The sequence below is a fragment of the Entelurus aequoreus genome, linkage group LG17 (genome assembly GCF_033978785.1).
Source record: "Entelurus aequoreus isolate RoL-2023_Sb linkage group LG17, RoL_Eaeq_v1.1, whole genome shotgun sequence".
NCBI classification, from domain to species: Eukaryota; Metazoa; Chordata; class Actinopteri; order Syngnathiformes; family Syngnathidae; genus Entelurus; species Entelurus aequoreus.
Window position 1 is genome coordinate 6,935,549 of NC_084747.1, and position 11,034 is coordinate 6,946,582.

At 40.0% G+C, this 11,034-nt stretch overlaps 1 protein-coding gene across 1 annotated transcript; it reads right to left on the minus strand.

Moving 5' to 3' along the window:
* Positions 1–210: 210 nt before the first annotated feature.
* Positions 211–10,663, minus strand: LOC133632220 (bifunctional methylenetetrahydrofolate dehydrogenase/cyclohydrolase, mitochondrial-like). The gene is made up of 8 exons (XM_062024524.1): positions 10,490–10,663; positions 4,846–5,030; positions 4,635–4,757; positions 2,941–3,093; positions 2,754–2,861; positions 2,586–2,678; positions 2,376–2,501; positions 211–864 (listed from the first exon to the last, which is right to left on the minus strand). Exons 1-8 carry the CDS (start codon positions 10,570–10,572, stop codon positions 716–718), a joined length of 1,020 nt encoding a protein of 339 aa, XP_061880508.1. The 5' UTR covers positions 10,573–10,663; the 3' UTR covers positions 211–715.
* Positions 10,664–11,034: the final 371 nt, after the last annotated feature.

Consider the following 11,034-nt stretch of genomic DNA (forward strand, 5'->3'; position numbering starts at 1 on the left):
TACCGTTACACCCCTACTATCACGTTGTTTAGTTTAAGTACCAGAGTTGTGCCTTTTCTCCTACTCTCCTCTGACCGTAACAAGTATATTTAGGAGACAAACCCCAGCGTGATGATTTTGGCCCACAGGCCGTATGTTTGACACCCCTGTGAAAGATGCGCTCTGTTGTCCCAATTGATAAAATACACATCACAAATAGACCAGCACACATTTTGAGAAGATAGTTGTAATCTTTTATTTTACAAAGGCATTTGTGAATCTTTAAAGCTTGTATTACTGATCAAGTTAGCCCTTGTCGCCCTTGCTCCCAACGAGGCTCAACGGAACTCAGAATTGCACCGCTTTGCTTTGACCGCTTACCAACCTTGAGGTGAATGAACGCCGCCGCAACTACCTTTACACGGCTTAAATATTATTATGTCACGGTATCAATAAATAAAACAAATCTTTCATGATACTGTTGAGGAGTGTCAAATTCATCCAGGAGAGATGCATTGCATTTCATAAATACTGAAGATCCTGTTACAGATGACATACAGCTGCACCACTGAATGTAACAGTCAAACATGTTTGGACGTCTGGAAAAGTTTAAAAAAAACAAAACAACAGGAAGCGAGCTTTAAAGCCGTCTTTCCAGTCCGTGTGCAAAGAAGTAAAACACAAACATTTGTAGGTGGTGGAATGTTGCTGGGATCCGTCTCCCGTCCTCGGCTCATTAGGACGCGGCCGCCATGCGGATCCTCTCGGGTGGAAAGAGCAGAACGTTCTTGGCTGCTTTGATGGTGTTCTTCATGAGCATGGCCACCGTCATGGGGCCCACGCCTCCTGGGACGGGCGTGATGAAGCTCGCCTTCTGTCGCACACCTGACGAGACACGTGCACTTAACGTTAACGATTGAAGCGGAATCGCTGTGATGTCAAGGAAAATATTATTTTTTTAATAATAATTATTTTTTTAAATGGTAATTTTAACATTGAATGCCCGATTGTAGCTAGGCTCCAGGGCCCCCCCCGCGACCCCGAAGGGAATAAGCGGTAGAAAATGGATGGATGGATTAATGAAATAAGTTTATTTCGGTCATATAATCAACCATCAACCATTTTGTTTTGAGGCACGTTTAAAAAAAATAAAAAAATAATGCACTTTGTGAAAGTCAAAGTATAGTATTTCCCATAGTTGTAGTGGGTATCAGGATTATCTCAGGGAGAGAATGTCCCAAATTCCAAGCTGCTGTTTTGAGGCATGTTAAAAAAATATCCACTTTGTGACTTCAATAATAAATATGGCAGTGCCATGTTGCCACTTTTTTCCATAACTTGAGTTGAAGTGGTTCTCTTATTTTGGAAAACCTTGTTTTTGATTGATTGATACTTGTATTAGTAGATTGCACAGTACAGTACATATTCCGTACAATTGACCACTAAATGGTAACACCCCAATAAGTTTTTCAACTTGTTGAAGTCGGGGTCCACGCTAATCAATTCATGGTAAAGTTACAATGTTTCATGCATCCAGCGGGGCATCACAACAAAATTAGGCATAATAATAATGTGTTAATTCCACGACTGCACTGCAAAAACTGAAATCTAAGTAAGATGAAATATCTCAAATAAGGGTGATATTTGCTTATTTTCTGTCTGATAAGATAATTATTCTCACTAAGCAGATTTTATGTTAAAGTGTTTTACTTGTTTTAAGGGTTTTGGTCCTAAATGATCTCAGTAAGATATTACAGCTTGTTGCTGAGATGTTACGACCTATATTGAGTAAAACATGCTTGAAACTAGAATATCAACTGTTGCAAAGCTGTGTCATCAACACTCACAAGTATAAAGCGACTTTTTTTAAAGTAATAATTTCTTACTTCAAGCATGAAAAAAAAATCATGATGCCGAGCGCATATCATTATGTCAAGATAATGGCACTAGCATTTAATTAATTTAAGAATATTTTTCAACATATTGAGCAAAAAGGTATTTTTTTTTCTACCAAGAAAAGTGCACTTGTTATTAGTGAGAATATACTTATTTTAAGGTATTTTTGGGTTCATTGAGGTTAGCTAATTTGACTTGTCTTGGTAAGTCTTGACAAGCCGAATTTTCTTGTTCTATTGGCAGATAATTTTGCTTAGTTCAAATAAAATACCCCTAATTTCGGCTTTTTTTTTCTTGTTTTTGAACACTGACTGTTTGCAGTGAGTATATATCAGTATCGGTTGATATCGAAATCGGTAATCAAGAGTTGGACAATATCGGCAAAAAAGCCATTATCGGACATCTCTAGTTTTGCTGAATATTAGACTATTTTAATGGTGCCAAAAGACAATGAATATTGCCTAAAAGCACAGTTGTTGAGTGGTAAATCAGGTGTTTACCTTCAAAATCCACATCTCCAACCAGTCTGCTCTTCCCAGTGAGCGGATCCTGCACCCGGTTTATGCCCACGTCGATCACGGCCGCGCCTTCTTTGATCATGTCAGCTGTGATGAGGTTGGGAATCCCTGAAATAACAAAGACGGTTACAAAACAAGCAAAGTCTAGGCTGGTGGGACGAATTAGGAAGGAATAAATCCCAAGTCGGGTACCTGCAGCCGCCACCACGATGTCAGCTATTTGAGTGTGTTGCCGAAGTTGATCCTTGGGAGTGTATCGGTGGGAGATGGTGACTGTGGCGTCGCCTAGAACGCACGTTAGCGCCCGTTAGCATTACGCAAACAAACACCGCCATGAGAGAGATGAGGGGAGGAAGTTACCTCCTGGTCTCTCGTGACGACCGTCTGTGTGCAGCAACATGGCAATGGGCATGCCCACGTTCTTGGAGCGCCCCGCGACCACCACGTTCTTCCCCTGAGTGGGAATACCTGGAGAAGGAATCCACGCAGCTTGTTTTAAGAGTCCAGTCATGTACTACACACCTCAATTATCAGACATGTTTTGTACCTGTACGGTTGATGATTTCCCACACCCCCCAGGGAGTGGCGGGCAACATGGTGGACTGGTCCAGACACATGCGGCCCACGTTGACCACGTGGAAGCCGTCCACGTCCTTGGTGGGGGACACGGCGTTACAGATGGTGCGTTCATCGATGTGATCTGTCGGGAGGTGAAAAAGGGAGCTTTTAGATCACATTCTGTCGATGCACTGCAAAAACTGCAATCTAAGTAAGATGAAATATCTCAAATAAGGGTGATATTTGCTTATTTTCTGTCTGATAAGATCATTCTTCTCACTAAGCAGATTTTATGTTAGAGTGTTTTACTTGTTTTAAGGGTTTTGGTCCTAAATGATCTCAGTAAGATATTACAGCTTGTTGCTGAGATTTGATGACCTATATTGAGTAAAACACGCTTGAAACTATTATTGTCCAAATGTCCAAAACACACCCAGCAATGGTGCACAGGAAGGCGGGGAAGAAGAGGGGAAAAGGCGGCCAAAATGGTCAAAAGTCCCAATATTGTCCAAAATACCTCCCCTGGTTCAAGTCCCACGAGTCCCGCCGCACAAGTCCCGGGATGCAAAAAATGTCCAAAGCGCACCCAGCAAAGTCCCACGGGAAGTGGGGGAGAAAAGTGAGAAAAGTCGTCATAAGTCCCCAAAAATGTTCAAAATGCCTACCCAGGTTCGAGTCCCACAAGTCCCGCCGCGCAAGTCCTTGGATGCCCAAAATGTCCATAACACACCCAGCCGAGTCTTAAGACTTGTGGCACTCGAATCCGGGTGTGATTTTTTAACATTTTACTGACTTTTCTCACTTTTCTCCCTGCCTTCCCGTGGGACTTTGCTGGGCGCGTTTTGGACATGCTGGGCATCCCGGCCGGTGGCGGGACTCGAACCTGGGTAGGTATTTTTAACATTTTTGGGACTTTTGCTGACTTTTCCAACTTTTATCCCCCCCCCTCCCCGTGGGACTCGGCTGGGTGTGCTATGGACATTTTGGGCATCCCAGGATATTTTAACAACTTCAAATCCATCTATTGATACACTGCAAAAACTGAAATCTAACCAAGATGAAATATCTCAAATAAGGGTGATATTTGCTTATTTTCTGTCTGACAAGATAATTCTTCTCACTAAGCAGATTTTATGTTAGAATGTTTTACTTGTTTTAAGGGTTTTGGTCCTAAATGATCTCAGTAAGATATTACAGCTTGTTGCTGAGATTTGATGACCTATATTGAGTAAAACATGCTTGAAACTAGAATATCAACTGTTGCAAAGCTGTGTCATCAACACTCACAAGTATAAAACAACTTTTTTAAAGTAATCATTTCTTATTTCAAGCATGAAAAAAAAAATCTTGACTTTGACACAATTGTGTCTCATATTAAAACAGATGACAGCCAAATGCTGTTTTATTTTCAATGAAACAATAGAAAATACGTACTTATATAGTAGTACACTTGTTATTAGTGAGAATATACTTATTTTAAGGTATTTTTGGGTTCATTGAGGTTAGCTAATTTGACTTGTTTTGGAAAGTCTTGACAAGCCAAATTTTCTTGTTTTATTGGCAGATAATTTTGCTTAGTTCAAGTAAAATACCCCTCCTTTTTGTATTTTTTGTCTTGTTTTTGAACACTGACTTTTTGCAGTGTGTGTGTGTGTGTGTGTGTGTGTGTGTGTGTGTGTGTACCTGGCAGAGGAAGCTGCACAAGCAGGCCGTCCACGCGATGGTCCGTGTTTAGTTTGAAGATGAGGTCCAGTAACTCTTCCTCGCTGATGTCGGAATGCTTGAGGATGGTCTCGCTGGAGATTCCTAAGGAAGACAAAAAGTTTGCTTTCACGTTTCCCGCTCCGTCGTCACATGTTCACTTTCACCAGCGCGCGTGTTTGTGTTTCCTCACCGACATCGGCGGCCGCTCTGGTCTTGTTGAGGACGTACGAGTGACTGGCCGGGTTGTCTCCGACCAGAACCACGCTGAGATGAGGCCTCCGGTGTCCGGCCAGCATCCAGTTCTCCAAATCGGCCCGCGCCTCGTCCCGGATCTGACGGGCGAGCTTCTTTCCTGAGATGACCACAGCCTCCTGCCTGTGAACACACACACACACTTTAATAACTGGTACTTACAAACCATGACTACACTTCATTGGTCCACAACAAAGAAAGTCATCAACGCTCTTGCCTTAACTTCACCGACCTGACATCGTTTTGACTTTTTTTTAGACCACAAACTCCCCAAAATGCTGAAATTAAAGTCTGAGATAAAACCACGAAGAGGACAGGGCTTTAATTAGGGAGAGGAAATGTGCTGACCAAACATGAGGCTTCAAATAGGAGTTCTGAAACAATGTTAAGTGTAATACTACTCTTTTTTGCCATGGCGTTTATTAATAGAGAGAACACACACCAGACGACTAAAATAACGACCTACATTTGGATATTTTTTTAACCGTCCGAGCACATTCCATTTGAATTATCTTCAAAGCCGAAAATGACATAAAAGTCATTCAGTTCTCACAGGGCGTAACTTGGCATTTAGGATTTTTTTTAATGACCTTTTTTGCTCAAATTTCTCCATGAACCCAAGCCCTAAATAAAATAAAATACATTTTTGACCCTTTTAATGAGTTAATATCACAGGTTTAAATGAGTAAAATAACTAATGTTATGCAAATGTATCAACAACACTTTGATCAAAAAGACCTTCAAAGAGTTAAAATAAAATAAACGATAGGGACAAGCGATAGAAAATTGATGGATGGATGGTATTTTTGTTTAGGGCTGAAGTCAACTGAGACAATCGAGCCAAAAAAGTACAAAAAAAATATTTATTCTAAATGTTTTATGCCCTTTGAAAATTTAAGGACTTTAATGTTTTGTTTGGCTTTGGGGTGTTGTTGAACAACTTCCAGAGTGTCGTACACCTGTCAAACAATTGCACATTGGAATTTTTATATGTAATATAAAAAAAAAAACGCACAAAAAACCAAATGTATAATTGAGGAAGACAAGAAAAATTATGACCAAAGTACACAAAAAAATACTCACAGCGCTACGTGGTCTTTACGTGGTCACTGTCGCGTTACGTTGTATTCACGTAGTCACTGTCGCGTTACGTTGTATTCACGTAGTCACTGTCGCGTTACGTAGTATTCACGTAGTCACTGTCGGGTTACGTTGTATTCACGTAGTCACTGTCTCGTTACGTTGTATTCACGTAGTCACTGTCTCGTTACGTTGTATTCACGTAGTCACTGTCGCGTTACGTTGTATTCACGTAGTCACTGTCGCGTTACGTTGTATTCACGTAGTCACTGTCGCGTTACGTAGTATTCACGTAGTCACTGTCGCGTTACGTAGTATTCACGTTGTCACTGTCGCGTTACGTTGTATTCACATAGTCACTGTCGTGTTACGTTGTATTCACGTAGTCACTGTCGCGTTGTTGTAGTCACTGTCGCGTTACGTTGTAGTCACATAGTCACTGTCGCGTTACGTTGTATTCACGTAGTCACTGTCGCGCTACGTTGTAGTCACTGTCGCGTTACGTTGTAGTCACTGTCGCGTTACGTTGTAGTCACTGTCGCGTTACGTTGTAGTCACTGTCGCGTTACGATGTAGTCACGTAGTAGTCACGTAGTAGTCACTGTCTCGTTACGTTGTAGTCACGTAGTCACTGTCGCGTTACGTTGTATTCACGTAGTCACTGTCGCGTTATGTAGTCACTGTCACGTTACGTTGTATTCACGTAGTCACTGTCGCGTTACGTTGTATTCACGTAGTCACTGTCGTGTTACGTTGTATTCACGGAGTATTCACATAGTCTCTGTCGCGTTACGTTGTATTCACATAGTCACCGTCGCGTTACGTTGTATTCAGTCACTGTCGCGTTACGTTGTATTCACATAGTCACTGTCGCGTTGTTGTAGTCACTGTTGCATTACGTTGTAGTCACAGTCACTGTCGCGTTACGTTGTATTCACGTAGTCACTGTCGCGCTACGTTGTAGTCACTGTCGCGTTACGTTGTAGTCACGTAGTCACTGTCTCGTTACGTTGTAGTCACGTAGTCACTGTCGCGTTACGTTGTATTCACGTAGTCACTGTCGCGTTATGTAGTCACTGTCACGTTGTAGTCACTGTCGCGTTACGTTGTAGTCACGTGGTCACTGTCGCTTTACGTTGTAATCACGTAGTTACTGTCGCGGTACGTTGTAGTCACTGTCGCGTTACGTTGTAGTCACTGTCGCGTTACGTTGTAGTCACTGTCGCCTTACGTTGTATTCACGTAGTCACTGTCGCCTTACGTTGTATTCACGTCTTCACTGTCGCGTTCCGTTGTATTCACGTAGTCACTGTCGCGTTACGTTGTATTCACGTAGTCACTGTCGCGTTACGTTGTATTCACGTAGTCACTGTCGCGTTACGTTGTATTCACGTAGTCACTGTCGCGTTACGTTGTATTCACGTAGGCAGTCGCGTTACGTTGTATTCACGTAGGCAGTCGCGTTACGTTGTATTCACGTAGTCAGTCGCGTTACGTTGTATTCACGTAGTCAGTCGCGTTACGTTGTATTCACGTAGTCACTGTCGCGTTATGTTGTATTCACATAGTCACTGTCGCGTTACGTTGTATTCACGTGGTCACTGTCGCGTTACGTTGTATTCACGTAGTCACTGTCGCGTTACGTTGTATTCACGTAGTATTCACGTAGTCACTGTCGCGTTACGTTGTATTCACTGTCGCGTTACGTTGTATTCACATAGTCACTGTCGCGTTACGTTGTATTCACGTAGTCACTGTCGCGTTACGTTGTATTCACGTAGTCACTGTCGCTTCACGTGGTTATTGTCACGTTATGATGTTTACGTGGTTATTGTCTGTTAACCTGACAAATTAGCATTTGGTGACGTGGTGAAAAATAATGTGCGTAAAAGCCAAAGTGGGATGAAAATGACATTTACACAACAGTCAAGCACAAATGCTGTACTTTGCCTTTTGTGATCTTCTCTTTGAAAAAGTTGCAGACAAAACACTCCCTGCTGTAATGTGCATGCCATGCCAGGAGGTGGCGGTGTCAGTTACACGCATGCACACCGGGATGGCTTGTCCTCCTGGAGGTCTGTCGTCGACATAGTCAATATTGATGTGGTAAAAACGGCACTGCTCTTTTCAAAACATAACAATTGCGATGCAAATACAGTTTTCTTGTGCACATGTCCCTTTTTTGTTCCTGTTCCCGAGCACTGCATTTGCATGCTGGTACAGTAAGTCCTCTGGAACCACTTGTAGTCTCTAAAATTAGCTCCTGCCAAGCTGACACAGACGTATGCTCCACACGGCGGACAAACCTTTCAGCCCAAGTGTCAAGATGCAAATAGCAAAGTGGTAAAAGGAGGAGGACAGAAGGCGCTTGTAAAAGAAGTAGTGTGTGAAGCGCCAGCTGAGGTACAGTATGATTTACCGTGTGGCCCCTGCTAACTGAGGCTTTCTTGGACCAAACCGGCCCCAGTGCCAACTTTTTGCTCTTACATAAGACAAGAGAATGCTAACCAATAACTGAGGAGCAATGAGCCTTCGGCGATGATGTAACCAGTCTTTTGTTCCGATAGGCACATTTACAGTGGAGGAAAAAAATAGCGCATCTTTGCAGAATTACCTTTTTTCTTTTCTACAAAAAAGTATTTTCCTTATATAGTCTTTAAGCACTTATTAAAAACTTTAGTTTACCATTGGGGATGAAATAAAAACATATATATATATATACACTTTTATTTTTAATTAGCTTGCTTCTGCAGATAAAATAAGTTTTCTTTGGAGATGAAATAAAATAAATAAATATATATATATATTTATTTATTTATAAAAAAAAAAATTATATATATATATATATTTTTTTTTAAATTTCATCTCCAAGGAAAACTTATTTTTAACATTATTCCTCCACCAAATTAAAGTTATGTTTACTGAGCTGTTATAGTATTTATGTGCAGAAGCAGGTTAATTAAAAAAAAAGAAATTATATATATATATATATATATATATATATATATATATATATATATATATATATATATATATATATATATATATATATATATATATATATATATATATATATATATATATATATATATATCAGCTCAGTAAACATACCTTTAATTTGGTGGGGGAATAATGTTAAAAATAAGTTTTCCTTGGAGATTAAATTAAAATTAAAACATATATATGTATATATATATATTTTTTTATTAGCTTGCTTCTGCACATAAATACTACAACAGCTCAGTAAACATAACTTTAATTTGGTGGAGGAATGCTAAAAAAAACATTTTCCTTGGACATTAAATAAAAAAACTTTTAAAAAAATAAATATATATATATATGTATATATATATATATATATATATTTTTTTTTTTAAATTATTATTATTTTCTAATTAGCTTGCTTCTGCACATAAAATAAGTTTTCCTTGGAGATGAAATTTTTAAAAAATACAAAAAATAAATAAATAAATATATATATATACAAAAATAAACAATCTTTCTTCTTTCCTAACATTGTAAAAATGTAATAAAGTGAAACAAATACAAAAAAAAAATATTTTCTTTATAAAAACATATTTGGGGTGTTTGTAATTTGACGGTATTCTTTGGAGAATAAATTAAAAAAATACAAATAAACAAGCTTTCGTCTTTCCTAAGATTGTAAAAATGTAATAAAGTGAAAATCGTCGGATGAAAAAAAAAGTCTACCTTCATTTATAAACAAAAAGCCAGAAAATAGTATTTTCTTTATAAAAATATATTTGGTGTGTTTGTAATTTGACGGTATTCTTTGGAGATTAAATTAAAAAAATAAACAAGCTTTCTTCTTTCCTAACATTGTAAAAATGTAATAAAGTGAAAATCATCGGATGAAAAAAAAAGTCTACCTTCATTTATAAACAAAAACAAGAAAATAGTATTTTCTTTATAAAAATATACTTGATTTATTTGTAATTTATGCATGGTGTGACTAATAAAAGTCATCTGTGAGTCGATCATGTGCACAAACACGCGACTTGTGTCCCTGAGAAGAACTCATGTTTGGGTTCAATTATGTCAATACATGCACAATATACTGAAGAAAAAATGCTTGCATTTATATTTCCATGTGAGGGCTTGAATGTTTTTTGCATGTTAAAAGACAAGTTAAATTAATCATGTGTAAATATAGGTGTGCCATCCACCTCCCCTCCCCCCCTCCCCCCGCAGAGCCAACAGGGTGCAAACACTGAAGCGGATTTCATCAGCCACACTTGCCCTGCTGTCATACCGGCATGCCGCCAGGGGGCGCATCGCGCCAATGCGAAAAATGTTCTACCGAAAAACGTTACGAGTAAACGCCCGTTTTTAGCGGAGAGAAACACACAATGTAAATAAGAAGGTTAAGAAGGCGCGGGGAATATTAATTCGACAACAAGAAGCGATAAAGTGGGTGTAAAATAAAAAATAAAACCCCGCCATATTGAAGGTGCCATGAAGCATATGGCGGCCGTGCTCACCTCGGGGCGGACGTGTGTAGCTGACAAAGTTGATGGCGGGAGTGCTGACACACTCTCCTGAGAGCCCTGCTGACCGCTGCCATTGCGACGAGAGGCTGAGAGGCTGAGAGGAGGAGAGGACAAGTCCGGAGAAGACGAGGAAGGACCGAAAAGGCGGGCTGGACTGAGCCGCACAGCCGCTTTTAAGCAAAGGCCCCGCCCCTTGCTGTGCGCGCATATGTGACGTCACATTCGGAGTGACGTCAGGTCCCCACGTGACGTTCCTTCCTGCTCAACTCGTTTGTCATGACATGACGTCACGATAATAACAATGAGTCTTGGGTTTAATAAGTTCAATAGTCTGTGTTGCGTTTGTCATGACATGACGTCACGATAATAACAATGAGTCTCGGGTTTAATAAGTTCAATAGTCTGTGTTGCGTTCGCAGTAAGAAGGTGTGTGCCCGTGTAGTACAAACTAAAGAGGAAGTGGCAACAGAGAAGTCATCAAGTATAACAATCATATTTAAAAATAGCACTATTAACATATATCCCAAATCTGCACT

Coding starts and splice junctions, on each gene's coding strand:
- LOC133632220 (XM_062024524.1), bottom strand. CDS start 10,572: ATGGCAGCGGTCAGCAGGGCTCTCAGGAGAGTGTGTCAGCACTCCCGC. Junction 2,679..2,753: donor TCGTCACGAGAGACCAGGAG/GTAACTTCCTCC, acceptor CGTGCGTTCTAG/GCGACGCCACAGTCACCATC. Junction 2,502..2,585: donor CATCGTGGTGGCGGCTGCAG/GTACCCGACTTG, acceptor TTGTTATTTCAG/GGATTCCCAACCTCATCACA.